Below are 27901 nucleotides of genomic sequence, written 5' to 3'. Positions count from 1 at the left end.
TCTTCCTTCTCTCACCCCAACCGGTCGCAGCAGATGGCCGCCCCTCCCTGAGCCTGGTTCTGCCGGAGGTTTCTTCCTGTTAAAAGGGAGTTTTTCCTTCCCACTGTCGCCAAAGTGCTTGCTCATAGGGGGTCATATGATTGTTGGGTTTTTCTCTGTATCTATGAAGCGCCTTGAGGCGACATTTGTTGTGATTTGGCGCTATATAAATAAAATTGAATTGAATTGAATTGAATTATTGTATGTACGGTCGGCAAGGTCTGTCATCTCGGTTGTGGGCAAAAGACCTGCAACTGACAAATAAAGGCTATCTCATCTCATCATCTCATCTCTGTTGGAATAATCTCCCACAAGCTATTCGTGCATCTGATTCAATTGAATCTTTTAAATCTTGTTTAAAAACGTATTTATTTAGCCTTGCCTTTCCTGCCTCCTAGACCCTGCATTTTTAAGTGTACTGTAACTTTGCTGTTTTTATTAATGTTTTTATGATTTAACCTTCAGCCTTTCATCTCGTGTCTACTATGCCTGGTGTATCATTGGTTAGTTATGTCTCCCATCTGTCAGTATATTTTATTTGTATTTATTTTATTTTATTATTTTATTTGCTTGTATTTATTACTGTTCTTAATTGGTTTCTGTGAAGCACTGTGGCATACCTCTGGTTTTTATAATGTGCTATTATAATTTATTAAACCCCTCAAAACATGACTATCCAGAGTTGGGACCAGGAAGCAGAGTTGCAGTCTTACACGTCTCTCTGCAGCTTCTCTCCTCCTGCTACCCCCCCAAAAACCCATCTCCATAGAGACTGTGTCTGCTTCCAAAAAGACAAAAAACAAACTAAAAACCAGCAACAAACAACTTAAACATTTACAAAGAAAGAACAATACAGTATCCACATCTGAACCAAAGAGTAAAACAGTGAAATGTGGATTATTAAATATTAGGTCTCTCTCCTCCAAGTCTCTGTTAGTACATGACTTAGTAATTGATCAACAAATTGATTTACTCTGCCTTACAGAAACCTGGTTGCAGCAGGATGATTATGTTAGTTTAAATGAATCAACACCCCCGAGTCATTCTAACTACCAGAAATCTCGAAGCACAGGTCGAGGGGGCGGTTTGGCAGCAATTTTTCACACCAGTCTATTAATTAATGAAAGACCAAGACAGACTTTGAATTCATTTGAAAGCCTGATGCTTAACATTGTCCACCCCAGCTGTGAAACTCAGAAACCAGTCTTACTCGTTATCATCTATCGTCCACCTGGGCCTTACACAGAGTTTCTGTCTGATTTCTCAGACTTTATATCTAATTTAGTTCTGAGCTCAGATAAAATAATTATTGTGGGTGATTTTAACATCCATGTTGATGCTAAAAATGACAGCCTCAACATGGCATTTAATCTGTTGTTAGACTCAATTGGTTTCTCTCAAAATGTAAAAGAACCCACCCACCACTTTAATCACACTCTAGATCTTGTTTTAACATATGGCATATAAACTGAACATTTAACAGTGTTTCCTGAAAACCCTCTCCTGTCTGATCATTTCCTGATAACATTTACATTTACAATAATTGATTACACAGCAGTGGAGAGTGGACTTTATCAAAGTAGATGTCTTTCTGAAAGCGCTGTAACTAAGTTTTAGAATATAATCCAGCCACTGTTATCATCGTCAATGCCCTGTACCAACACAGAGCAGAGCAGCTATCTGAATGATACCCCAACAGAGGTCGATTATCTTGTTAATAATTTCACCTCCTCACTACGTACGACTCTGGATACTGTAGCTCCGGTGAAAACTAAGGTCTCTAATCAGAAGTACCTGACCCCGTGGTATAATTATCAAACACGTACCCTAAAGCAGATGACTCGTAATCTGGAGAGGAAATGGCGTGTCACAAATTTAGAGGATCATCATTTAGCCTGGAGAAATAGTTTGTTGCTTTATAAGAAAGCCCTCCGCAAAGCCAGAACAGCTTACTACTCATCACTGATTGAAGAAAATAAGAACAACCCCAGGTTTCTCTTCAGCACTGTAGCCAGGCTGACAAAAAGTCAGAGCTCTTTTGAGCCAACCATCCCTTTAACGTTAACTAGTGATGACTTCATGAACTTCTTCACAAATAAAATTTTTAGCATTAGAGAAAAAATTACCAATAATCATCCCACAGATGTAATATTATCTACAGCTACTCTTAGTACCATTGATGTTAAGTTAGACTCTTTTTCTCCAATCGATCTTTCTGAGTTAACTTCAATAATTACTTCCTCCAAACCATCAACGTGTCTTTTAGACCCCATTCCTACAAAACTGCTCAAAGAAGTCCTGCCATTGATTAATTCTTCGATCTTATATATGATCAACCTATCTCTAATAATCGGCTATGTACCACAGGCCTTCAAGGTGGCTGCAGTTAAACCTTTACTCAAAAAGCCATCTCTAGACCCAGCAGTCTTAGCTAATTATAGGCCAATCTCCAACCTTCCTTTCATATCAAAAATCCTTGAAAGAGTAGTTGTCAAACAGCTAACAGATCATCTGCAGAGGAATGGTTTATTTGAAGAGTTTCAGTCAGGTTTCAGAGTTCATCACAGCACAGAAACAGCTTTAGTGAAGGTTACAAATGATACTTCTTATGGCCTCTGACAGTGGACTCATCTCTGTGCTCGTCCTTCTTGACCTTAGTGCAGCATTCGATACCGTTGACCATAATATCCTGTTAGAGCGATTAGAACATGCTGTAGGTATTACAGGTATTGCACTGCAGTGGTTTGTATCATATCTATCTAATAGACTCCAATTTGTGCATGTAAATGGAGAGTCCTCTTCACACACTGAGGTTAATTATGGAGTTCCACAGGGTTCAGTGCTAGGACCAATTCTGTTTACATTATACATGCTTCCCCTAGGCAGCATCATTAGAAGACATAGCATACATTTTCACTGCTATGCAGATGACACCCAGCTCTATCTGTCCATAAAGCCAGATAACACACACCAATTAGTTAAACTGCAGGAATGTCTTAAAGACATAAAGACTTGGATGGCCACTAACTTTCTGCTTCTTAACTCAGATAAAACTGAGGTCATTGTACTCGGCGCTGAAAAGCTTAGAAATATGGTATCTAACCAGATTCTTACTCTGGATGGCATTACCTTGGCCTCCAGTAACACTGTGAGGAACCTTGGAGTCATTTTTGACCAGGATATGTCCTTCAACGCACATATTAAACAAATATGTAAGACTGCGTTCTTCCATTTGCGCAACATCTCTAAAATTAGAAATATCCTGTCTCAGAGTGACGCTGAAAAACTAGTTCATGCATTTATTACTTCCAGGCTGGACTACTGCAATTCATTATTATCAGGATGTCCAAAAAACTCACTGAAAAGCCTTCAGTTAATCCAAAATGCTGCAGCAAGAGTAATGACAGGGACTAGAAAGAGAGAGCATATTTCTCCTGTTTTGGCTTCCCTTCATTGGCTTCCTGTTAAATCCAGAATTTAATTCAAAATCCTGCTCCTCACATACAAGGTCTTAAATAATCAGGCCCCATCTTATCTTAATGACCTTGTAGTACCATATTACCCTATTAGAGCACTTCGCTCCCACTCTGCAGGCCTACTTGTTGTTCCTAGAGAATTTAAAAGTAGAATGGGAGGGAGAGCCTTCAGTTTTCAGGCCCCTCTTCTGTGGAACCAGCTTCCAGTTTGGATTCGGGAGACAGACACTATCTCTGCTTTTAAGATTAGGCTTAAAACTTTCCTTTTTGCTAAAGCATATAGTTAGGGCTGGATCAGGTGACCCTGAATCCTCCCTTAGTTATGCTGCAATAGACGTAGGCTGCCGGGGGATTCCCATGATGCATTGAGTTTTTCCTTTCCAGTCACCTTTCTCACTCACTATGTGTTAATAGACCTCTCTGTTTTGAATCATATCTGTTATTAATCTCTGTCTCTCTTCCACAGCATGTCTTTTATCCTGTCTTCCTTCTCTCACCCCAACCGGTCGCAGCAGATGGCCGCCCCTCCCTGAGCCTGGTTCTGCCGGAGGTTTCTTCCTGTTAAAAGGGAGTTTTTCCTTCCCACTGTCGCCAAAGTGCTTGCTCATAGGGGGTCATATGATTGTTGGGTTTTTCTCTGTATCTATGAAGCGCCTTGAGGCGACATTTGTTGTGATTTGGCGCTATATAAATAAAATTGAATTGAATTGAATTGAATTATTGTATGTACGGTCGGCAAGGTCTGTCATCTCGGTTGTGGGCAAAAGACCTGCAACTGACAAATAAAGGCTATCTCATCTCATCATCTCATCTCTGTTGGAATAATCTCCCACAAGCTATTCGTGCATCTGATTCAATTGAATCTTTTAAATCTTGTTTAAAAACGTATTTATTTAGCCTTGCCTTTCCTGCCTCCTAGACCCTGCATTTTTAAGTGTACTGTAACTTTGCTGTTTTTATTAATGTTTTTATGATTTAACCTTCAGCCTTTCATCTCGTGTCTACTATGCCTGGTGTATCATTGGTTAGTTATGTCTCCCATCTGTCAGTATATTTTATTTGTATTTATTTTATTTTATTATTTTATTTGCTTGTATTTATTACTGTTCTTAATTGGTTTCTGTGAAGCACTGTGGCATACCTCTGGTTTTTATAATGTGCTATATAAATAAAATTGTATTGTGTTGTATTGTATAGAGAATAATGTGCAAAAAATCAATACTTCTGAGACAAGTAGAGAGTATTCCACCTGCTCATCCACTTTGTCATAGACACATACACAAAAAGTTATATGGTCGTATGTTTAAGGGTGAATATAGTTTATTTTTACTCCAGAGCATTAAGACTGATGCAAATCAAAACAACACATGCACATCACTGAGATCCTGTCTTATGTCACACAACACTCTACAAAGGAAAAGACACAAAGACTGTGACAAATAGACATCACTGAGGTCATTTAGGGTTAGAATTGAGTGACTCAGCATAATTTACCTGATTTGATCGTCATGCCATCTAACCAATAAGAAGTAAAAAAAGTCACAAAGTTAATTTTATCATGCACATTAATGACACTCATATTAATTTTAACAACTTTCATACACAGATGATTTTAAAAGCATCGAATGTGAAGATATTTTATGCCAAATTCATCAAAACCACAACATTGGCACAGTTTATTTTAATTTCTTATTAAAAATAAAGAAAATGTAGTCATCCATAACAAAAATGTGAATCTATGACAAAAAAGAAAGTGAGTCTATAACCTTTCACATCTCATATCTACTTGATAATTTAAAAAAAAAATAAAAATCACTAGTCACTGACTGCATGTATTTTCTTTGGTAACCCCCCCCCCCCCCCAATTAATTTTGAGATCAGAATACTTTCTATTAAATCAAACTGAGGAGAAGCTGTTCGGTAATTTTTTTTTATTTTACCTTGAGCAACATTGGTTAATTGTCTGCGCACTAACAGTATCTTAAGTTTCACTTATAGAATACTTAAAGATTTTTTCAGTATCACAAAAACAATATATGTAATGTTTTTCTGTAGATGAGAAGGAAACAAGAAGGAATATGAGACGTTATGTGATGCGAAATGATTCTCTCACACTTTGTTCAGCCTGATCTTTGTTGATGTCATGCCATGTTTCTGGGATGTCAGCAGTTTCTGCTTGATATTCTTTGGCAAAGTCACTGTTATATTTTGTCATTGTATATTTCCAGTAATCTGATGCCTCAAGGCTCACATCTGGCTGAATATGCCAGTTTTTATAAATTTCCTTGTATTTTTTATAAGGGTGCCATTGATTGTTTGTGTTACTGCAACGAAAACTTTTGTTACTGATCACCATTGATGAGCAAATGTCAGTGACAAGTTTTTTTGTGCCGTCCCACCTGCATCTACCCAGACCTTGTGGCCTATGCAGTGAAGCAAAGTGATCAGTATGACCTTTTCCTCCTCCTGCCTCACAGGGAGCTTTACAGAATGGACACTGTTTGCCACAACCACTCAATTTGTTGAAAAGCTCATTCTGAGGATTCACATGGAGATGTTGTAGTTTCATTTCCAAAGTAGATTCTTTAAAGTTGTTTCTAAGAGTTTTTTCCAGGTCATTCACAGATGTTTTCAGCCAGTCAGCAAACTGTTCCTTGTCAGCATTGTTCAGTATCATGAAAGCACCAAGAGCATCCTGGGAAATGACCAGTTTATCACCAAGTTCTTTACAAATATCTTCAACAAAATCCTTCAAACTATCACTCTCTTTGGTTTTAGACTTGTTGATGGCAGAATTTATGCTTTCAATACATGAACGTAGATGTTGGTCCTCAAACTCAAATATTGATGATTTATTTAAGAAGTGCTTCTTTATTTGTTCAAGTATCCATGTCTTTACATACTTCTCATATGAGGAAATATAACTCAGATAGTTTTGAAAATCCTCCTTGAAGAGTAAATCCATTAAAATTAAATACTGGAAGAACATTCGTGTGCTGAAATGGTTGAGTTTTCTCATGTCATCAATGATATCAGGACCCAGGGAACGATTAACAAAGTCTTCAACGGCAGGCTTCAAGCATCGATTTGTGAATTCTTCTGCCTTCTTCTGACACTGGTCTCGTTCATGAAACACATCTTTGAAATCATCACAAAACTTTTCCTTTGTTCTATTCAGATATCTGTACGGATCATTTTCTTTTATGAAATCTTCGTGCATTTTCTGAAACTTTCTGACTGCAAATCCACAGATGTGCTGTTTTAGAGAAACTTCAAACTCAATGTTTGTCTTAACTTCTGGATTATTTTTCAGCTTCTCATCAATCATGATGAGGATCTCCTGGATGTAAGTGTCATGGTAATTGTTTTTTCTTTTCACTTGTTCATTCACAAACTCTGAGCAAGTATATATGATGCTGTCAGCCAGATGTTGTGCTGCCATTATTTGATCCTGACCAGTAAAAACCTTTGCTTCATGTTTAAACCTGTTCCGCCATCCTTCCGGTGTATATTTGAAAGGATCTTTTCCACAATCTTGCAGAGTCTTTTCAACTAATAACTGATTTGCACAGCTCCCCTTTTTTACCAGATTTTCTCTCAGATAGAAGGACACTCTCTCTGTGACTACTGAGATATTTTGTTTAGAGAAAGACAGTTTTTGTACACTTTCACGCCACATCTTCTCAAACTCTTTGTCCAACTCGGTGTCTGTCATTTGGATTTTTTTCTTTTGACATTCATCAATTAATGCACATACTGCTTTCTCAATCTCTTTTCTGTAATTGTCTTTGATATTGTCAATTTTTATCATTCCCTGTCTGATTTCTGATGCTGCTTCAAGCTGATACTTTACACCATTTTCTATTTCACAACGAAGGACTTTTGCACTGTTTGAGAATTCTTCTTTGTATCCTTCAACCAGATACACATGACTCTCTGTTTGCTTGAAATATTGTGTCAGATTGTCCAGAATCTTTGTCTCCCATGTAGACAGAACGGTGGAGGCTTCACTTTTCAAAGATATGAGCAATTCCCTCATGTCAGACGTTTCAGATTTTGCTGCAATGGTACCAAAATTTGAAATTTTAGTTTCTGCTTCTCTTACCCAGGTGTACATTTCTTTTCTGAATTTCCACTCCCATTCATTAAATTGTGTGCAGAGCATCATGTATGCATCAGCTACGAGGCTGTTTCTGAAGCTGAAGATAAAGTTTTCATGCTTTACTGCATTCCACAGGCTTTTCACCCACTCTTTAAACTCCATGATATCATTAGCAGATGACTCACAGTTTCTCAGTAGTTGGATGATGTTTTTCTTGAGCTCAAATACAGCCTCACTGTATCCTGCATTAACTGGTGCCATTGGTGGGTTTCCATTCCACAGTCCAGGAATGTACCAGTTCCCAGTGTCTGGACTGTACTCCATCACATCAGTGAAGCTCTTGTTCCCCTCTTTCTTTTCCATTTTGGCTGCTGCCTGAGTCATCTCATTTAACTGATCCAGGAGCAGTTTCCTGTCTCGTAAGTTCTTATCATGGGCTGAAACATCCGACACATTCTGGTGAACAAACTGACATTTAGGCTTTTTGCCCACCTCCTTCATCCTGAGAAAAGCGTGCACAACTATTTGTAGGATGTCTTTCATTTCAGTTAAATTCTCCATTGCAATATTGACAATGGTGACATCACTCAGCCCCACAACAAGTGTTGCAAGCTCGTTGTCGTGCTCATAGCTGTTGTCCAGTTGTGCAAGTTCTGGTGACTTTAAGCCCTCAGTGTCAATGATCACCATGAAGTCACAGTTTAGGACGTTTTTTATGTCTTCACTGATTCTGATGAGCAACATAAAGGCACCTCGAGTACATCGACCACTGCTGACTGCAAACTGCACTCCAAACATGGTGTTAAGGAGAGTGGACTTTCCTGTGCTCTGAACTCCAAGAACTGCCACTACCAGTATCTTTCTGTTTGGAGACACCAGGTCACTGAGCTGAGAGAGAACATCACTCACCCATCTGAGAGGTATGTTGGATGCATCTCCATCTACAAGCTCAAGAGGAAGTCCATCAATCAACAACTCTGCACACAGTTTGGGCAGATGCTGCAATTGTTGACGTGATGGGTCTGTATCTGGAAGAGACAGTGAAGATTCATAGATCTGACCCATTTCACGGAAGAAGTGTTCAATCCCCAGTGAGCTGTTGGAAATTTGTTTGTCAATTTCTTTAATCTCAGAGTTTTTAAAATTTTCTTTATATTTCTCCGTGACTTCAGACAGTTTTAGATCAGACACATTATCAAGGTTCATTCGCATCCATTTCAGGAAATAAAACTTCTCTGTTCCTGGCCTTGATATCCCAGTGATGAAGTTTGTCATAGCTGTTGACATCTCATAAGAGTTCTGTTTTTTCCGTAGTTCTTCTTTCTGTTTCTGAAGATTGCTTTTGTAATCTTCTACATTTTTAGACTCAATATTTTGAAGTCGAAACTCTTCCTTCTCTAACAGGGTCAGTGTTTTCCATATTTGGCCTTGTCTGGGAAGCTGTTCTTCTTTGTATTTATGGATGTCTTGAATTACTGCAGTGATGGTTTTTGCATTTTCCTTAGCAGTCTGGCACTCTGGTGCATCTTCATCAACCAGGATTCCCAGTTCATGGGCAACATCCACCATCTCCTCAATTTTAATCTTCATCTCTGATTTTTCAATCACATTTCTCACTTGTTTCCTCAACTCTATTCCAAAGTCTGCATCATTTTTCTGCTTTGTCTTAAGAATGATGTTGTTTTTATTCAAACCCACCTTAGTTACCAATTTTTTCAGAGCCTCTAAACTGAAGCGTTTGCTCTCACAGTTACCCACCAAAAAGATCTGTGCTTTGTAATTCTGGCTGATCAAAGTCTCAGACTCAGAATCCAAATGATCAAAGAAGACAAAAACTGCTGCAGATGTCTGACACAAAAAGGAGTATTGTGTTTCAAATGAAGCAATGTCCCCACGGAGGTTAGCTACAGCCACTGGCTGACTGAAAATATCAATGTTTGTGTTTCCACAAGGAAGATACCAAGTAATTTCAGTCAGTCCATTGGAAATTCTTTTTGGACTGTCACCACACTCCATGTTGTGGTGAACAAAGGTGTCGTGGTACTGCTGAGCATTACTCAGAAGTTTATTGAGAATCTCTGACTTGGACAAGGAGCACTCACCCAGTCTGACAAAAGAGACCATTGGAAGTTCAGAGAGAACAATTCTTTCTTCAATGAAGCCCTTTGACTGTGAAAGGGACTGAGGTCTGTACTTTTTAACAATGTCTCTCATGGCCCACAGCATGAGTGTGCACTGTCCTTTGTCACAATTGGGAAGCAGCAGAGGGACAGAGAACTGACACATGGACATTTTTAGTGTCATTTCCTGCTGTACAAAACCATCAGAACACAGAAAGAGAGCAGTGATTATGTCGAGGGGGTTCACCATGTCATCTGTGTTTGGACTGTCAATCATATTATCAAGATCTGTGTCTGTACTCCCTGATTCATCATCACTGTTTGACTCACACTCTGATGTACATTTCACATTTATACAAGTGACATTAAACATCATTAGTTTCTTTAGAAAATGCCATGGAAGGTCTGGTTTACACTTTGCAGGTTCATTAGTGATGGACTTCTTACTGATCTCAAGTATTCTGCTGAGTGATAGCTTCTCTCTGTAGTACTTCATCAAGTCCAGTTCTTCCAATAAGCTGTCCACTGTGGATAAAATAATTATTATTACTTCCAAAGAATTTTCTCCTTCTAAAATAAATGACCGTGTTCACACAAGAACCAAATAAATCTTTTTAATCCATTGCACCCTTTAGGCTGACCTATTTCAAAATATAGCTTAGGTCAACTATTTACCATTTGCCTTATCATATTGTGAAATCACAAATTCTCAAATGCAACTTTCATTCCATTTTCAAGTCTGGCTTGATCATTAATTTTGATTTTTGTCCTATGTGATGTGTTACTGAGATTATAGTATTAACCATTACACAATTATTTTACATTTGTTTAAGTAAAAATTCAGAGAATGTGCAAAATGTAAATAAAGACAAAATGCAATGGTTTTCAAATCTCCTAAACCCACCCGTTTATGTGTGTTTAGTTCCCCAGCTTGTGTCATATTCCAGCATTCCCCAGAATCTAGATCTTAGCTCTACTAATAGCTTTTGGCCTATTTCAAAATTGCCATTTATAAGTAAATTACTGGAATTTTTTTCCCCCAAAATCAGTTCTGGTCCTTACTATGCAGATTACAGATTTTCAGCCCATTTCAGTCTGCCTTTTAAAAGCAGCACTCCACTGAGACCACTTTCTTAAGGGTCTATACTGATCTGCTAATGGCTTCTGATGCAGGAAATTGTTCTGTGATCATTTTGCTTGATGTTAGCGCAGCTTTCGATCTCATTGACCACAAAATCCTACTCAACAGGCTGAAGGTTTTGGCTGGTATATCTGGATCTGCCTTAGACTGGTTATCACATAGGACCTTTTAGATTATTGTAATGCCCTGTGTCCAGATTGGACAAATCATCTCTTTTTATGCCTCCAAGCTATACAAAAATGCAGCGGCCAGGCTACTAACACGTTCTTGCAAGCATGCTCACATGACTCCTATTTTATATTTTTATTATAAAACAGAGTCTGAAGGTCCCGCACCACCACAATCCAACCCCGATACTTTCATGTTGCCTGAGCTTGTGGGTCTCCCAATCGTCTCTCAAGCATCCCAGTTCTTTTCGAATTGGTGTTAATTTTTACTTACTTCTGTGTTTAGAGGTAACAGCAGACTGACTTTTGCTTTTCTTCTTCGTGTCTTCAGGAACCTGACTGGACTTGTAGAATATAGAAAATACACATAAAAATTTATTTACACAAACACAATACATAATGAGGACAGCATTTTGTTTCATATATTTTACCTCCATTGTTTACACAGACTCCCAAATTTGCTCCAATTTATTCAGTATGTTTCTCTCTGAAAGTAATGAGAGGAAAGTATTTAACTGATTTCAGCACTATCATAAGCATGAGCTACAAAAAACAAATGAGTAAAATTGAAGAAAAATAACAGATTTCCTTCTCAAGTATTTGCTGTTTAGGGTAGGTGTTCTCATGGGCCTGTCCATGTTTTGTTAACAGTGTCTTGAGCTTTTCAATGAAACATTTAATAACTCGTTTAGCACGTTAGTAATGAAAGGGTTGATGACAGAGAGGGGAACGTCTGCCATGTCCGGTTTAACCAAACAGACAAGTTGAACAGTTGCGGGCTCCACCAACACTATCAGATGAACGTTTCTCAGAAATCACTTGGTTGACTAAATGTTCAGTTTTTCCACTATGCTGCCTTCATTTTCCATAGAAATGCTGTAGAAACATTCATTTAACCATGTCACACTGTGCTCAAGACTTCATTTAGCTGTGATGTTTTTCATCAAGATTCTTTATATACTTTTTAAAAAAAAAAAGATGTAGGTTTATTTTCCTAAGGTTATTAACAGTTGTTTTTCACAGATATGTGGTCCTCACATGACAGCCACTCCAAACTTGTCATTTTATAGATTATGATCATTACTGTAGATTAAACAGAATATAAAAAGTATTTAGAACAAGCTTGGTCTACACCATTTGCAGCGGTAATACTGATCAATAATAACACTGATCGAGAAACATTTTTCCTTAGCTTTGTGAATCGATTAGTTAATTTTTTGTCTTCTTAATCGTGCACATAACATAAACATCACTGAAAAAAGAACAGCATGAAACATCCTACCTTGACAGAAGAGAGATGTTGATCTAATGCTGTCATCCAATATTTTTTTTGTCTCTACAGTATTGGCAGTAAAATTATTGTCCTATTATTGTACACAAATCCTTTCAGTCTAGTGTGTAGTCAGTGTAGTACGGTAAGGATTCTGACCACTCCTTTTGTAGCGTTAGGTGAACACTTTCACTTTCACTCAGGATCATGTGATTGTTTGTAAAAACTATTTTGTGTTAACTGCTTCAGTGCATGACTGTTTTCTACAGATCAGCAGAGGTGGCAAAAGTACAGACTTTCTTTACTCAAGTAGAAGTACAGATAACCATGTTAAATAAATACTCCAGTAAAAGTTTAAATACTGAAGAAACTTCTTTACTCAAGTAAAAAAAAAAAAGAAAAAGTACAAGCTGTGAAATGTACTCAAAGGAAAAACGTAAACAGTAGCTCTTTAAGTTCCTCCTTTTACAACTAACCAAATCGTGTGCTAAAATAATGAAATTATATTAGTACACAAAAATATGAGTAGTAGTTCTCATTAATGTACAGGGTGGGCCATTTATATGGATACACTGTAATAACATGGGAATGTTTGGTGATATTAAAGTCCAGTTTGTGGCACATTAGTATATGTGAGGGGGCAAACTCCTCAAGATGGGTGATGACCATGGTGGCCATTTAGAAGTCGGCCATCTTGGATACAACTTTTGTTTTTTCAATAGGAAGAGGGCCATGTGACACATCAAACCTATTGGTCATGTCACAAGAAAAACTATGGTGTGCTTGATTTCAACGTCACTTTATTCTTTTATGAGTTATTTACAAGTTTCTCTTTGTTCACAGCCATTGACATGTCGAAGAGATTAACACATGAGGAGCGGATCGAAATTGTGTTGATATCTGGTGAACGCAGTAATAGGGTCATTGCAGCAGATTTCAATGCAAGACACCCTACGAGACCACCCATCTCCCATGTTACAGTTCAGTGTTGAATTTGCCAAAATGTGGATGCAAGAAATCTGTCACTAATGAAGAAACATCAGTGGCTGTCCTAGCTTCATTCAGCAAGAGCCCACAGAGTAGCACTCGCCGCATGTCACTGGAGAGTGGCATTAGTCGAACACCCGGATATTAGCTACTCACAAATGGCACCCTTACAAACTCCAGCTACTGCAGCATCTCAATGAGGATGACCCAGATCAGCACACAGAATTTGCAGAATGGCAAAAATTGGAACAGGACCCTCAGTTCACGCAGAAGATTTTGTTCAGTGATGAGGCAAACCTTTATGTGAATGGTGAAGTTAACAAACAAAACCACCGCTATTGGTCTGACACTAACCCACATTGGATGGATCCCTCCAAGACTGTTAGAACAACAAAAGTGATGGTTTGGTGTGGTATATGGGGTACAACGATAGTGGGTCCATTCTTCATCAATGGAAACCTCAAGGCCACTGGATATTTTAAATTGCTACATGATGATGTGTTTCCCTCTTTATGCACTAAAGCTGGCACATTCCCTGAGTTTTTCCAGCAAGATGGTGCACCACCACATTATGGGTGCCAGGTCCGAGCATTCCTAGATGAACAGTTTCCTGGAAAGTGGATTGGTCGTCGTGGGCCAGTTGAATGGCCCCCAAGGTCTCCAGATCTGACCCCCTTAGACTTTTATCTTTGGGGTCATCTGAAGGCAATTGTCTATGGTGTGAAGATACGAGATGTGCAGCACCTGAAACTACAGATACTGGATGACTGTGCTGGCATTTCTCCTGCGGTGTTGCTATCAGTGTGTGAAGAGTGGGAGAAGAATAGGGATGGGTATTGAAACCCGGTTCTTGTTGAGAACCGGTTCCCACTGTTTCAATTCCTTGGAATCGTTTGCCATTTTTGCAAACGATTCCCTTATCGATTCCAGTCGCCCCGAATGACGTCACCACGTTGCGGAGCGTCGCTTACCTGGCAGGAAACACGGCGCCTAAGCGGCTCAAATGCTCAAAAGTTTGGTTATGCTTTACGAGAACGGATGACAACAGGGCAACTTGCAATACTTGCAAAGTAGATATTTCATTTAAGGGAGGAAACACTACAAATATGCAAAAGCATTTGCTCACAAAACACGCGATGACCTTAAATGAATGTCGTGTCTTTAATTCCGCTCCGGACTCGTGAATCTCAACCCAGCAGCAGCGGTAACGTTTGCACGTCCTCTCCCGTTAATGCAGCAGGTAAATAATCAACTAACAGTGCATATTATGTTAGCGTGATCTGCCTTATTACAAAACCTGCCATTACTGTGCGTTTAGGTGACCATGATGAGAGAGACAGACAGAGTCTGGCTCAGATGCTGGCAGTTCTCGCTGCAATCTACCGGTAGCGTCTCCTTTCAGGCCAGGATAGACGAATGTCACCGAGCAGTGACTAAGTTTGTGGTAAAAGGCTTGCACCCATTTGCCACAGCAGATGCCCCCGATTTCACTTTGGTAAGTGAATGTGTTTAATTGTAGGCAGGGACATTACTGGATATTCTTGTGTAATTGCTACAGAATAATTTATGTTACACTTTGTTATTGCTACAGAAGAATGTTTATTTTATTATTTTACATTTACAATTTTTTTTCCTGGGGACCCTGTGACACCCCATTGAAGAGCCGTAGGCTGTGGATCTCTTAAGATCTCACTGTTGGGTTTGTAAGGCCATGTTACTCCTAAATTTCTATCTTGTTCAAAGAGAAGATATAAAACAAAGTTCTAAGCTAATCGACTTTAGTGTTCACCTTTTTAAAAAAAAATAAGAATCGATAAGAGAATCGATAAAGAATCGAATCGTTAAACAGAATCGAAAATGGAATCGGAATTGTGAAAATCTTATCAATACCCATCCCTAGAGAAGAGGGTTGCATTGACAATCCAACACAATGGGCAGCACATTGAACACATTTTATAAGTGGTCAGAAACTTGTAAATAACTCATGAAAGAATAAAGTTACGTTGAAACCAAGCACACCATTGTTTTTCTTGTGACATTACCAATAAGTTTGATGTGTCACATGGCCCTCTTCCTATTGAAAAAACAAAAGTTGTATCCAAGATGGCCGACTTCTAAATGGCCACCATGGTCACCACCCATCTTGAGGAGTTTGCCCCCTCACATATACTAATGTGCCACAAACAGGACTTTGATATCACCAAGCATTCCCATGTTATTACGGTGTATCCATATAAATGGCCCACCCTGTATTTATTACACACTACTGTAATCAGTGACTTTCCTTAAGCAATGTCACTCACTTATTTTAACTCTGAGCTCAATAATGGTCAGATAATGAGCCCAACATCAAACTATTCTGTGATCACTGCACATAATGCTTCATCGTCACTTGTCTGTCTGTATGTGTGCTGAATCCTCCACAAGCACTCTTAGAGAGAAACAAACATTAGCAGTGGAGAGTCCTGCAGGTCAGGCCTAGGTCAACATTCCAGAGGTCCTGTAAATCATAAAGTTACCAATCTGCTGCTGTAAAAAAGAGTGACACTGGTTTCAACACAGTATGTTTCACACTGTATACTAATTTTCCCAACAACACAATATGATAGTATCACCAGCACATAGCCAGTAAACAAAGTTCCCTTCACACAAAATCAGAATCAGAAAGGGTTTTATTGCCAAATGTTGAGCAGGTTTACAACATTAGGAAATTGCTGCGGTACTTAGTGCAAACATACTGTCAGACAATGCTTAAATAGACATAAAAATAAAAATTAAAAGTGCTAAGTAGATAGATATATACATGAGTGCAGGTGGTGATCAGTGCCAAACATGGAATGATGCAGTTAACACAGTGTAGGGTCATGTGTTAGTGGTGGGAACAGTCATATGGTTATTGTTCATGAGTCCAACAGCAGATGGGAAGAAACTGTTCTTATGGCGAGAGGTTCTGGTGCGAATGGACCAGAGCCTCCTGCCTGAGGGGAGCAGGTCAAACAGACTGTGTCCAGGGTGAGAAGGGTCAGCTGTGATCCGAGCTGCACGCCCCAGTGTCCTGGAGGTGTACAGGTCCTGCAGAGATGGGAGTCTGCAGCCAATCACCTTCTCAGCAGAGCGCACAACACGCTGCAGTCTCTGTTTGTCCCTGATAGTGGCTCCAGCGTACCACACGGTGATGAAGGAGGTGAGGATGGACTCGATGATTGCGGTGTAGAATTGGTTCATCGTCCGTGTTGGCCGGTTGAATTTCTTCAGCTGCCTCAAGAAGTACATCCTCTGCTGGGCTTTCTTTAGTAGTCTTCAGTAGTCCAGAAAAATTGCAGCTAAAGGTTAAATCTGCAGGGCCCACACTCTCACGTGACCCTAAAATCCCCCCTCTGGTCTCCTCCTGCTCCTGCAACAAAAGAAACAAATATCCATACATACATCCACCCCTTTGTCACATCTGGTGTCAAGTATCAAGTCAGTCAAGTCAGTCAGAAATGTGAACGTGTCGTATGTGTTTGCAACAGTGAACATGTGATGTGATCAGTGATATGTGTACGTGTGTCTGTGTAGAAAACAGAGGTGAGCACTTTGGATGGAGCAGCTGTCATTTCTAGAAATATGGACAAATTTATTAAACCCCCAAAAATATGACTATCCAGAGTTGGGACCAGGAAGCAGAGTTGCAGTCTTTCATGCCTCTCTGCAGCTTCTCTTCTCCTGCTACCCCCCCACCCCCCCCAAAACCCCATTTCCATTGAGACGGTGTCAGCTCCCAAACAGACAAAAAAAAACCAACTAAAAACCAGCAACAAACAACTTAAACATAAAAAATCACAAAGAAAGAACAATACAGTATCCACATCTGAACCAAAGAGTAAGACAGTGAAATGTGGATTATTAAATATTAGGTCTCTCTCCTCCAAGTCTCTGTTAGTACATGACTTAATAATTGATCAACAAATCGATTTACTCTGTCTTACAGAAACCTGGTTGCAGCAGAATCATTATGTTAGTTTAAATGAATCAACGCCCCCGAGTCATTCTAACTATCAGAAACCTCGAAGCACAGGCGGAGGGGGCGGAGTGGCAGCAGTTTTTCACACCAGCCTATTAATATACGAACGACCTAGACAGACTTCTAATTTATCTGAAAGCCTGACACTTAGCCTTGTCCACCCCAGCTGTAAAACTCAAAAAACAGTCTTATTTGTTATCCTCTATTGTCCACCTGGGCCGTACACTGAGTTTCTGTCTGATTTCTAAGACTTTTTATCTGATTTAGTGCTCAGCTCAGATAAAATAATTATTTTGGGTGATTTTAACATTCATGTAGATGATAAAAATGACAGCCTCAACATGGCATTTAATCTGTTGTTAGACTCAATTGCAATGTTTCCTCTAAGCTGCGTGTGTGCGCAATTGCACACTGCTGGCACGGTCTCTGCGTACAGAAAATCTGCGTTGCGCACACACACAAAAAAAAATCTAACCTGAATTGAAATTAAAATGAAAACTTTAGCAATTCTGTTTTGCAGTGTTAGTCAGTGAGTGACTGGCTGCTCCCGTATGGGATTAGAACGATGCCACCTTATCCCATAGTCCAGCCAATCACGCGATTATATACGCAGGTAATCAACATCATTCACAGGCTATGACAGCGTCTTTATGTGCCGACACCGGAGTTTTAGCTAGCAAAGCGGCTGATGTGGAGTGAAGCCACATCAGCCGCGGCTGACGGCTCAGAAACATTTGAAGATTAAAATTTCGTGTTATGGCTGCCGGTGGTTTGTAAAGCCTCGACTCAGCTGTATTTTTGTTACTAATTTGTGTTTGTTGTTGTTTAACACAGATTTCAGAAGAGCAAAGATGAGCACTGTTGCTTAATCCTTAATAGTTTAAACCAGGACTGGACTTGAAATCCAAAAATCCAGATTCTTCTTCCACAGAAGTTTCATTTGTCAGTGTGGGTCTGCTGAGTCACCTGAAGAACTCGTTTCATTCATTCTCCACGATTTTGATTTACAGAAATGTTTTACAGGAACTGATTCCTCCCAAAGGGTGAACTAATGTGTTTCCATAGATTATCTCTGTATAAATGTACTTCTTAAATGAAGGCAAGTGTTTGTCCTTTTTGTTTCTCAGGTACAGTACGTGATATTAAAGGCAGGCGGTCATCACTGGGGGAAGACAAGAAGCAGAAGTCCTTCCAAGAGGGAGCTGCAGTGAGGACACAGCCTGGTCACTGAGGTCAGAGCTCAGAATCTGAAACAGCTCAGGTTTATATTTTAGGGGTTGTAAAATAAAATCTAAATATATTTATAAAGAAACCTTTAGATAATATTTTTAAAAAATAGTCATAATTATGATTATTATTAGAAATATCAAACATTTAAGTGGATTTTCTGTTACACGTATTGTCTTAGCCCTGCGATAACTGGCAGCCTGTCCTGTCTTTGTCCTGTATCAGCTGGGATAGGGACCTTGAATTGGATACATGAATTGTTTTGAATTGTACTCCAGTTATGTAATCTGATCATTTACAAACTCAAGGTATCTAATCAAAATGTAAGTAATAATGATAAAACTGGGAAAGCAGAAATAAGTGTGACATAAATGTAAATGTGTTAGCTGACATTGAGGACAGCTACATGTAGTCTGAAAAACCTTTGTTGTCAAGTTTGCAGGTCTATCAGCACGAGACATTCTTACATAGAAGAGTCTGTTAAAGTCTTTAACTCAGTGAAGCATTATTGGTCCCGTCTGTTTGGATAAATATAATAAGCTGATGTATGTCCATTTATTGACACGTTTCTTAAGTGCTTATCCAGTTCAGGATCACAGTGGAGCTGCAGCTGGATATATTTAGTAAATAAACCTTACAAAAGTTAACAATAAACCTGCATCCATGTACGTTGTTGTCCACAGGATGAGAAAATCAAACTGGAAGACTGTGGAACATGTTAATAAATGTTTGTGTGTTTATCCCTGTGTCTTTCACAGGAGGCGCTGGAAGGTTTTCCTAATAGTTCTTGGTGAATCAAAGCAGAACCATAAAGGTTGCTGGACTGCATGATGGCCTTACTCCTGAGAAGTAATCCTGTTAAAGGAGGAACCAAAGTAGCTGAGCAGATTTCATCTCAAGTAAGCGATTAACTGTTTGTTCATTTGTTCTGCCACTTAAAGGACATTTAAGGACGTCTTTTGAGTGTCCAGTTGAATTTATTCTGGTGACTCTCATGGTCATTTGTAATGATGGACATAATTTCATGTTCATCCAGCTATTTAGTAAATTCTATCTATTTAGTAATATCAGTCAGCTATAAAATAAATATCTCCTGCCCTTTATATTTTAATGATGTAAGACCAGACGCCTGTTATCGTGTTACATTAGCATTCCTCACATGTCAATGAGATGCTGTACAGTACAATCCTACTGACACAGCAGAGGGATAACAATTCAACATCGTTACACGACACATTCGAGCTGCATGACGCAGACAAAGTGACTAAATCATCTTTTTGTGGTTTATTGTCTTCAAACCAGCAGACAAAGCTGATGGCAGAAGATGTCGGACAAGAACTTCAGGCCGTGTACTGAAAAGGTATTTTTTCTTGATATCAAAAGACATTTGGAGTGACGGCTTCTACAACTGTGCTGAAGTAAAGCTTACAGTCTAAGAAATCAGTGTTGATATTCAGCACAAAGAGAAAAGCTCACTTGTTTGAATTTATGGTAAATGGCCTGTATTTGTATAGCGCTTTACTAGTCCCTAAGGACCCCAAAGCGCTTTACACATCCAGTCATCCACCCATTCACACACACATTCACCCATTGGTTATGGCAAGCTACATTGTAGCCACAGCCACCCTGGGGTGCACTGACAAAGGCGAGGCTGCCGGACACTGGCGCCACCGGGCCCTCTGACCACCACCAGTAGGCAACGGGTGAAGTGTCTTGCCCAAGGACACAATTTATTTATAATCATAGTTTTTAAAAAATTCTGACTGTAAACAGATTTTACAGCTTTGATATTGTTTGACACTTGATATCAGGTGATAGGGTTTAATTTAAAGGTTTCTTTGTCCCTATGAGCCATTTACACTGACCAGTGTTTCACTTTAATTGACAAGGGCATCCGCTTCAGAATGCGCTACCCAGCGACGCTCGTGTTGAATCACAATGGCACTGAACACAAGTTTGATTCGCCTAAAGATGCACAAAGTTTCATCAATGCGCTGGATTAAAAGACAACTGATACTTGTCCCGTACAAACTGTGGCACTGTTGGATTTCACTTATGTAGTAGCGGCCGGTAATAAACCAGTCCTCATGAAGAACAGTGCTCTTTAATGAATTCAGCACAGACTAACATCGAAGAGGTAGCAGTGACCAGTGGCGTGTCTAGAAAATTTTTGTTGGGGGGCCAGGTAGGGGCACAGATTTGGAGAAGGGTGGCAGATGTAATTGGCAGATAATGTTAAAAACAATTCTACCAACCGTTAACCATAATTCAATAACCCTATAAACCTAATAACCGAATGTGCTTCGAACTCTTATTAGAATGAGATTTTAACCAGTATGGTGCAAAGTTTTTAAATACTGCGTTGATAAAGTACAAGAGATACAATCAGTCAGTGTTTATTCAGCATTCAAGGACATCAATATTTGCATAGTATTTTTACTGACATGTAGTGCACATATGTTTTGGGTAAAAACATTTTTGAATATTAAAATACGAACATTTGTAACAAACAATTGACAAATTAGCCAATGCCAATGCAAAACTTTATCTGCCTCTTAAAAAAAGATAATCTTCTCACAAACTGGTGTTTGATTTTGAAACAGGAAAAAAGTGGGGAAACAAATGAAAAGACTAACATTTGAATAAAACCTGAAAGCAAGTAAATACTTTCTATGCTGCCTTGTGGTAAACTTTGGTAATATTGATGTATAAAGAACAACACTGGCTGATGATGAAATACAGTCAGCTGGCATGGTGACACTGCCAGTATTAACCTGCAGGGCTGGACTGGGACAAAAAATTGGGCATTTTGACTACAGACCGGCCCACCAGGTATTAAAGCCATAAAGCCTTTGAATGAAAACAAACGCTGTTGTGACAGTGATGTACACTGTCTTTTTGGTATATGTATGATTTCTATACATTTTACATCAGATAAAAACTTTGGTTGTAAGCTTCAGATAATTATTTAATAACAGCCAGACATTTTAAATGAGAATAAGAAAGAAAAGTATTTCTTTGTGCCCCCCTCTCCCTGTTAATGCCCTACCTGGGCCCCTGGCAACACTTTGCTAGATCCGCCCCTGCACAGCTGTAAGCTGTCAGCTACTTAGAAAAGGATCCTGATGTTATTTGTCTCTCAGAAACAGTTGATAACTTCCCTTCAACTCATTTATGTCACCTAAAAGGTAAACCTGTTTCTCCATCACCTGTTCAGCTCTGATGATTCAGTAAGGACATCTCCTGGTTTCATCTTCATGTTTTCCTCTCACCACATATCCAAACCGATATCATGACCAGCAGCTTTACAGCTGTGGCTCCAGCAAACATCAGCTGATACTAGAAATTAATATTAAATAAATTCTAACAACAGCTGATCAAGCTTAAACGTGCTGCTGTTGTTTAGCGTGACATCCGCTGGTTTCCTGTTTCTGGCGCAAAGTGGGTGATAAATAAACAAGAGAGAAAAGCCGATCAGCTGATCATTGATCAGTTTCATGATTGAAGTAGAAACAGAAGAGGGAGGGTGAGAGAAGAGACAGCTGTGCAGCATAAAGACAGAATAACTCCAGCTTTGTGTCTTTTTCCATTCTAGCTAAAGTCCGGGACAAACTGCGTCTCTTCTCAGCTCAACACGAAACTCGTAATGTTTTCTCTGAATGAGGGACCATTCCATTTTTAAGGAGCCGTTGGCAACTCTACTAACTAACCTTGTGAATAAAATAAAGTTCACTATCAGTAACATCATAGCAACCGAACAGCTGTATAGAAACGTTATGCTAGCTCACGCAGTAGGAGTTATTGTAACTGACTGTAAAAAGTTAGCACAACGAAAATAAACTCCACCTAAACTTGGTTTATATCTGACCCAGATAGACTGCAGGTCATAACTTCTTACCTGAAGTTCAGTTCACCTGACACTCGGACCGGCGGCTGCCTCGGGTCTCTCCTCCTGCTGCCTCACCTTCCCTCATCCATCTGTGGAAGCTCCGTCATAGCCACCACCAAACAACAGAGTTATTTTTACAAATCGGCCAGCATCTGGCTAAACCACCACCTCTCATTGTTCATGCCGTTACAAAAAAAAAAAAAGTCATCAGCCCACCGTGCAAATGTCCGATGGCTAGTCCAGCTATGTTAACTTGTTAATCTTTCCCCGAAAAAATGTTTTCTGCGGTGCTGTCTTTCGTGCTTGGCTCTCCTACCTTTGCTAACATGATGCTCATAGTGCAGAAGCCGGTGCTGCATTCACTTACCCTCGGATATCTGAGCTTCACTGTGAAACAATAATCGTACATTCGATATTTCATTAAATTTTATTGTTTTAACTTCGGGGTGGCACCTGGGGTGGCCAGTCTGGGGGGTGGCCTGTGCCCCCCCAGGTCACCCCGCTGGACACGCCACTGGCAGTGACACACATCAGTTATCAGCTAGCCATCTAACTATATTCTAACTCTAAACCTTTACCGACTCCGCTTTACTCTTATTTTGTGACACCACCCTCTAATGGTGCAATATGATATAAACATTACAGAACACAACATCTCCTCTCTCTTTATAAAAAGAGTTCACCAAATAGCGTAGTACAGAAATAAAGTAATTCACTGTTTAGCAAACCAAACATACACTGGTGAACTTAAATGTCGCAATAGTTATAACATCAGAATACTACAACTAGAAAAGCTAAATAAGCCTGAAATTGTAAAATGAAAAGAAATTATTCCAGTTTTTCTATTACAATTTTTTTCTTAGTGCATTGGTGGCAGGAAATTAGTTCTTCTTAAACCCAAAATAGAACAAGTAATGACATTTCTCTAATGTCCTTTTTCAAGCAACCTATTATGGTACAATATAGTCTTTGTGCCAGTGAGGCTTGTACTTGACGCGTGGCAGTCTTCTGGCAGTAGGTGAGCCATTCTGGGTGTGGTGCAACCTAGCAGTGTCAGCATTCTTTTCAGTCACTGGGCGACAACGTGCTAGATGAGTGGCATTCCAAATCTTTCCATCACTCAGCAAGAAGGCATTCGAGCCTTTGGCTTTTGTTACTGTTACAGGAGGGGTAAATCTGGGATGTCCTTTAGGGACATGGTGGGGTTTCCTTATCCTCACACTCTCTCCTGGTAGAAAAGAAGGTTTCCGTGCGTGACGCCTACCATCAGTGTAACGTTGCATTTTCAACTGATATTTCTGAACTGAGTGACGTGCAACATCATACAGTGGAGACACAGCAGGAGGCAAAGGGAGGACATCCAGTTTAGTATGCATCTTCCTGCCATACAGGAGTTCATAGGGAGAGAGGGAAGTAGTTGCATGCGGTGTTGCACGGTAAACTTGAAGCCAATCCAGCACAGTCGCCTTCCATGGTTTTGACTGCTGGATTACTGTCTGGATACAGGTGCGGAGGGCACAATGAAACCGTTCGATTGCTCCGTTTGCAGCGGGGTAGTAGACAGATGTTCTGCTGTGGGAGATGCCTCTATTCTGGAGGAATGAGGTGAACATTACAGAGGTGAACTGTGTACCATTGTCAGTTACGATGTTCTCTGGGTTGCCATGACGACTAAAGACAGATGAGAGGAACTGAATGACATCATCAGTAGTAGCAGAAGGTGAAAAGGCAAGCTCAGGCCATTTGGAGTAGTAGTTAGTCAATGTTATGACGTATCTACAAGCAGGTATTGCAGTATCAAAAGGCCCAACAATGTCAAGACCAAGTTTTTTCCACGGTCCATCAGGCAGTGGGACGGGTTGGAGAGGAGCAGGATTAGTATGTGCAGTTTTGTCATTGGACTGGCAAAGGAGGCATGAGGTTATGGCAGACTGAACTTGTGAGTCCATTTTTGGCCACCAGTAGAGATCTCGTGATGTTGCAACAACAGCTTAACTTCTGTCTCGCTAGCTTGCCCTGCGCTCAGTGGATCTGCGCTTAACAGTGCAGCCTAGGCGGAGTAGTCGAACGCAGATCCACTGAGCTCTCAACACAGACAGAATCGTCAGAAGAAAAGTTGATAAAATAAATTAAAAATTTTGTATTGTTCGATACATATGCGTACCGAACCGAAAGCACTGTATCGAACGGTTCAATATCAATACGAGTATTGTTGCACCCCTAATTAAAACTTTCTCAGAGATTGAGGGATATCTTTCTAAATTTATATGGCATGGGAAGAAATCTAGACTAAAGATAGAGATTTTACAACTACCTACAGATGAGGGGGGGCAGGCACTTCCTAACCTTTTATATTATTACTGGGCTTGCCATGCACAAATAATCTCTTAATAATAATAATAATAATCTACTTGGTGCTGTGACCCTCTTTCGCCTCTTAGTCTTTTATCTGTTGATCTGGCTGACCTTCCTCTTGGTGTCAGAAATAATTTCATTTTGATGCCTACACTTAAGGTTTGGCATAATATTGCTGCCCACGTCGGAAGAAGAGGTTTTTCTAGTGCACTACAACCTCTAATTAGGAATAAAGCTTTCCTCCCAGGTATTGACATTAGTATATTTGATGATTGGCATTCTAAAAATATAAGATTTATTTGCGATCTGTATGAAAGGGGTAGTTTTATGGCCTTTAATCAAGTTCAAATTAAATATAATTTACCACAGAAACACTTCTTTGGGTTCCTACAAGTAAGGCACTTTGTAAATTCCCTTAAATTTCCAGCCAATCAACCAGTTTTGAATCCTATTGAAAGCTTTCTTCTTAAATTTAATGAGGAAATAATCACAAAAAAGAAATTTATCTCTCTTTGTTATGGGAAATTATTGTCTTTGAATTTTGTAACCCCTGATAAGGCCAGGGTTCGGTGGGAAACCGACCTCGAAGTTCAGCTTAGTGCAGAAGCATGGTCCAAAACTTTTAGATCTGCCAATAAATTGTTTTCTTGTAACAGACTCCAGGAAAGCCATTACAGAATCTTACATAGACTGCAGCGTATGCCAGAGTTTCTAAATAAAATTCATCCACAGATTTCTCCTCTTTGTGTAAAGTGCAATACGGATGTGGGGACCTACTACCATTGCATATGGCAATGTCCTTTAATTACTAGATTTTGGAAAAACATTGCTATAGAGCTTCGCTCAATCTTTCTCCACACGATCCCACTGAACCCTGTGCTGTTCGTTCTGAATCTGTCTATAGAAGGGCTCTCTCTGTCTTCTGCACTGATGCTTTTGTTAGGTAAACTTTTACATTTAGCGAGGCGATGTGTACTGTTTCAATGGATTCAGAGACAGTCCCCCACTGTTACACAATGGTACAGAGAAATGTTCAAGGTGCTGCCAATGGAGCGCCTTAGTGCCATCATAAAGGGTAATTGTAATGCATTCTGTAGGATATGGCAGCCTTTGCTTGATTACCTACCTCGTGACCTTGCTGTGCTATTACATAAAGGGGGATCAGATTTTGTTTTTAAACACAATAATTAATGTCTGTATTCCCTTTTTTTCTCTCCCCTTTTTTTTCTTTTTTCTTTCCCTTGACTTCAAATGTGAAACGCTGTACATATTTTGACCCAGACATGTATATCTGTAACTCATGTACCTGTATTTGGGTTTTTTTTCTTCTCTTCTTTGTATTTGGCTGTGCTGATTTGTTGCTGTTTGTGTTGTTCAGAAAAATCAATAAATCATTGTTTAAAAAAAAAAAAATCCAGTTATATATCAAATATCTCTGCCCTCTCAGGTGTAGAACAAGACCAGAAAAGGTGACCAAAGGTTCCTTCCATTGCTTTGCATCTATCACACAATGAGTAAATAGATGGAAAAATGCTGCCTAGCTTTGTTTTAGAGAAAAGCAAACAATGAAGGACCTTGAACTGTATAAGTTCAAGTAATCTGGCATTAACAGAGCATTCTTCAATCTTTTTCATCTCATTAGCCCACAAAGCATCCGATATGTCTACTTCCATGTCCTTAACCCTCTGGGGTCGCCGGACGCGCCTGCTCGTCAAAATCACATGACTAATTTAAGACAACACAGCTACAAGATGCAGCACATCAGAGTCTCCATTTCAACTTGGGTCGAAAGTGCGGACTTCAAACTATATACCAGTTTTTGAATTGTGTCGATGGGCCACGTAAAACCAGAGTTATGATAAAAAATATACGCAATGTTTTTTTTCTGAACAAAACAGTGGTGTTTACAGCGGGCAGAACGGCGTTTTCTACAGACAGCGCTAGCAAACACTCTCCTCTTGCAAGTGAAAAAAGAAAAAGAAAAAACACCCCTTCCCTATTGGTGTTAGAGTTTACCATGTCAGCCAATCAAAAAAAAAATGATAAGGCAACATGACATTTGGTTGTTTAGGGAGAAGGGGAAGTTTTTAGCGGGCGAGCGAAAGACAGAGAGAGAGCAAGTTTTCATATGTGAGATATTAGTGACGTTTAGCGTGTTTGGAGGCTGTAGTTAGTGTGTTGTGTAGTTATTGTCTTGTATTGTGTGTCAGTTAGACTGCTGAATTTCATATTTGCTCTAAAAAAGCAGTCAAAGGCAGATTCCAGTGTAAACACTGTTCCCACATGGAAAACTGGACTGATACACCTCCTGTTGTCAGACCTGCAGGGTTTAGGCCTTTGGTATTCTCCTCTGTCTTATACTGAACACAAACTACATTTTTTTTGGACTGGCACAAATAATTTGTGTGCCGTCTTATTTGTTGCAGAACACCTGATTGTTCTGTAAATAGTTTTAAATGGTTATATAAAAAAACGCCTGAGGCCTTGGCTGCATTTTTAGGTAAATGGTACCATACAACTTTGTTGTTTGCAAAACTTGTGCATAATTTTTAGAAATGTAAAATTTCTATTTGCATTTCAAGTTATGAAAATGATTTGTTAAACATGTTTGTGGGTTTTACAGTAAAAAATATAACTTTTTTCTACTCTGATTTTGAATTTTTTGTCTGAATTTAGATCAACTGTGCTAATATAGTATACCATAATGAAAAATAACTAGATATTTGAGGTTGTGCTGAAAATAATGATACCAAACAAGGCAAGAAAAACATATTTTAAAGGTGAAATATAGAGGTAAAATCAAAAGTAGTCAAAAACGGCCAATTATACCCTGGACCCCAGAGGGTTAACTCAAGCATCCTTGATGTGCTTTGTAGGTGTTGTAAGTGTAAAAAGTGTAGTAAGCTGGCTGATTAGGTGTTTGGAAGTGGGATTTTTAATCAAATAATCATAAAAGTCACTATGAGCAGGGGGCTTATCCAGATGGGAAAAAGCGCGCATAGCAAAATTGGTATGGCCGAGATCTTGCCCACATACCGCAAAGAATGACATGTGTCAGCATGTTGTAGACACACTGCTGGCCCAGAAAAGTTTCAGCTCTGGCCCCACATTTCAGCCTGATGTAT

At 39.5% G+C, this 27901-nt stretch overlaps 2 protein-coding genes across 3 annotated transcripts in view; both read right to left on the bottom strand.

Annotated features, from left to right (window-relative positions):
- The window catches only part of LOC146522230 (up-regulator of cell proliferation-like), a 239821-nt gene that overhangs the window by 199053 nt on the left and 12867 nt on the right, over window positions 1-27901 (bottom strand). The gene's annotated exons all lie outside the window — the stretch shown is intronic.
- On the bottom strand, window positions 4240-12456 carry LOC146522231 (up-regulator of cell proliferation-like). Of its 2 annotated transcripts, XM_085154870.1 has the most exons (4): window positions 12328-12456; window positions 11477-11532; window positions 11320-11389; window positions 4240-10262 (listed from the first exon to the last, which is right to left on the bottom strand). In XM_085154870.1, the coding sequence occupies exons 2-4, from the start codon at window positions 11480-11482 to the stop codon at window positions 5602-5604; spliced, it is 4737 nt and encodes a 1578-aa protein (XP_085010996.1). In that variant the 5' UTR covers window positions 11483-11532; window positions 12328-12456; the 3' UTR covers window positions 4240-5601. The 2 variants fall into 2 exon arrangements, with proteins under 2 accessions (XP_085010996.1, XP_085010997.1); XM_085154871.1 differs by lacking the exon at window positions 12328-12456 and having other exon boundaries at window positions 11477-12314.

This window comes from Neolamprologus multifasciatus, chromosome 3, assembly GCF_963576455.1.
Source record: "Neolamprologus multifasciatus chromosome 3, fNeoMul1.2, whole genome shotgun sequence".
Classification (NCBI taxonomy): Eukaryota; Metazoa; Chordata; class Actinopteri; order Cichliformes; family Cichlidae; genus Neolamprologus; species Neolamprologus multifasciatus.
This window is presented reverse-complemented; position numbering and strand designations above follow the sequence as displayed.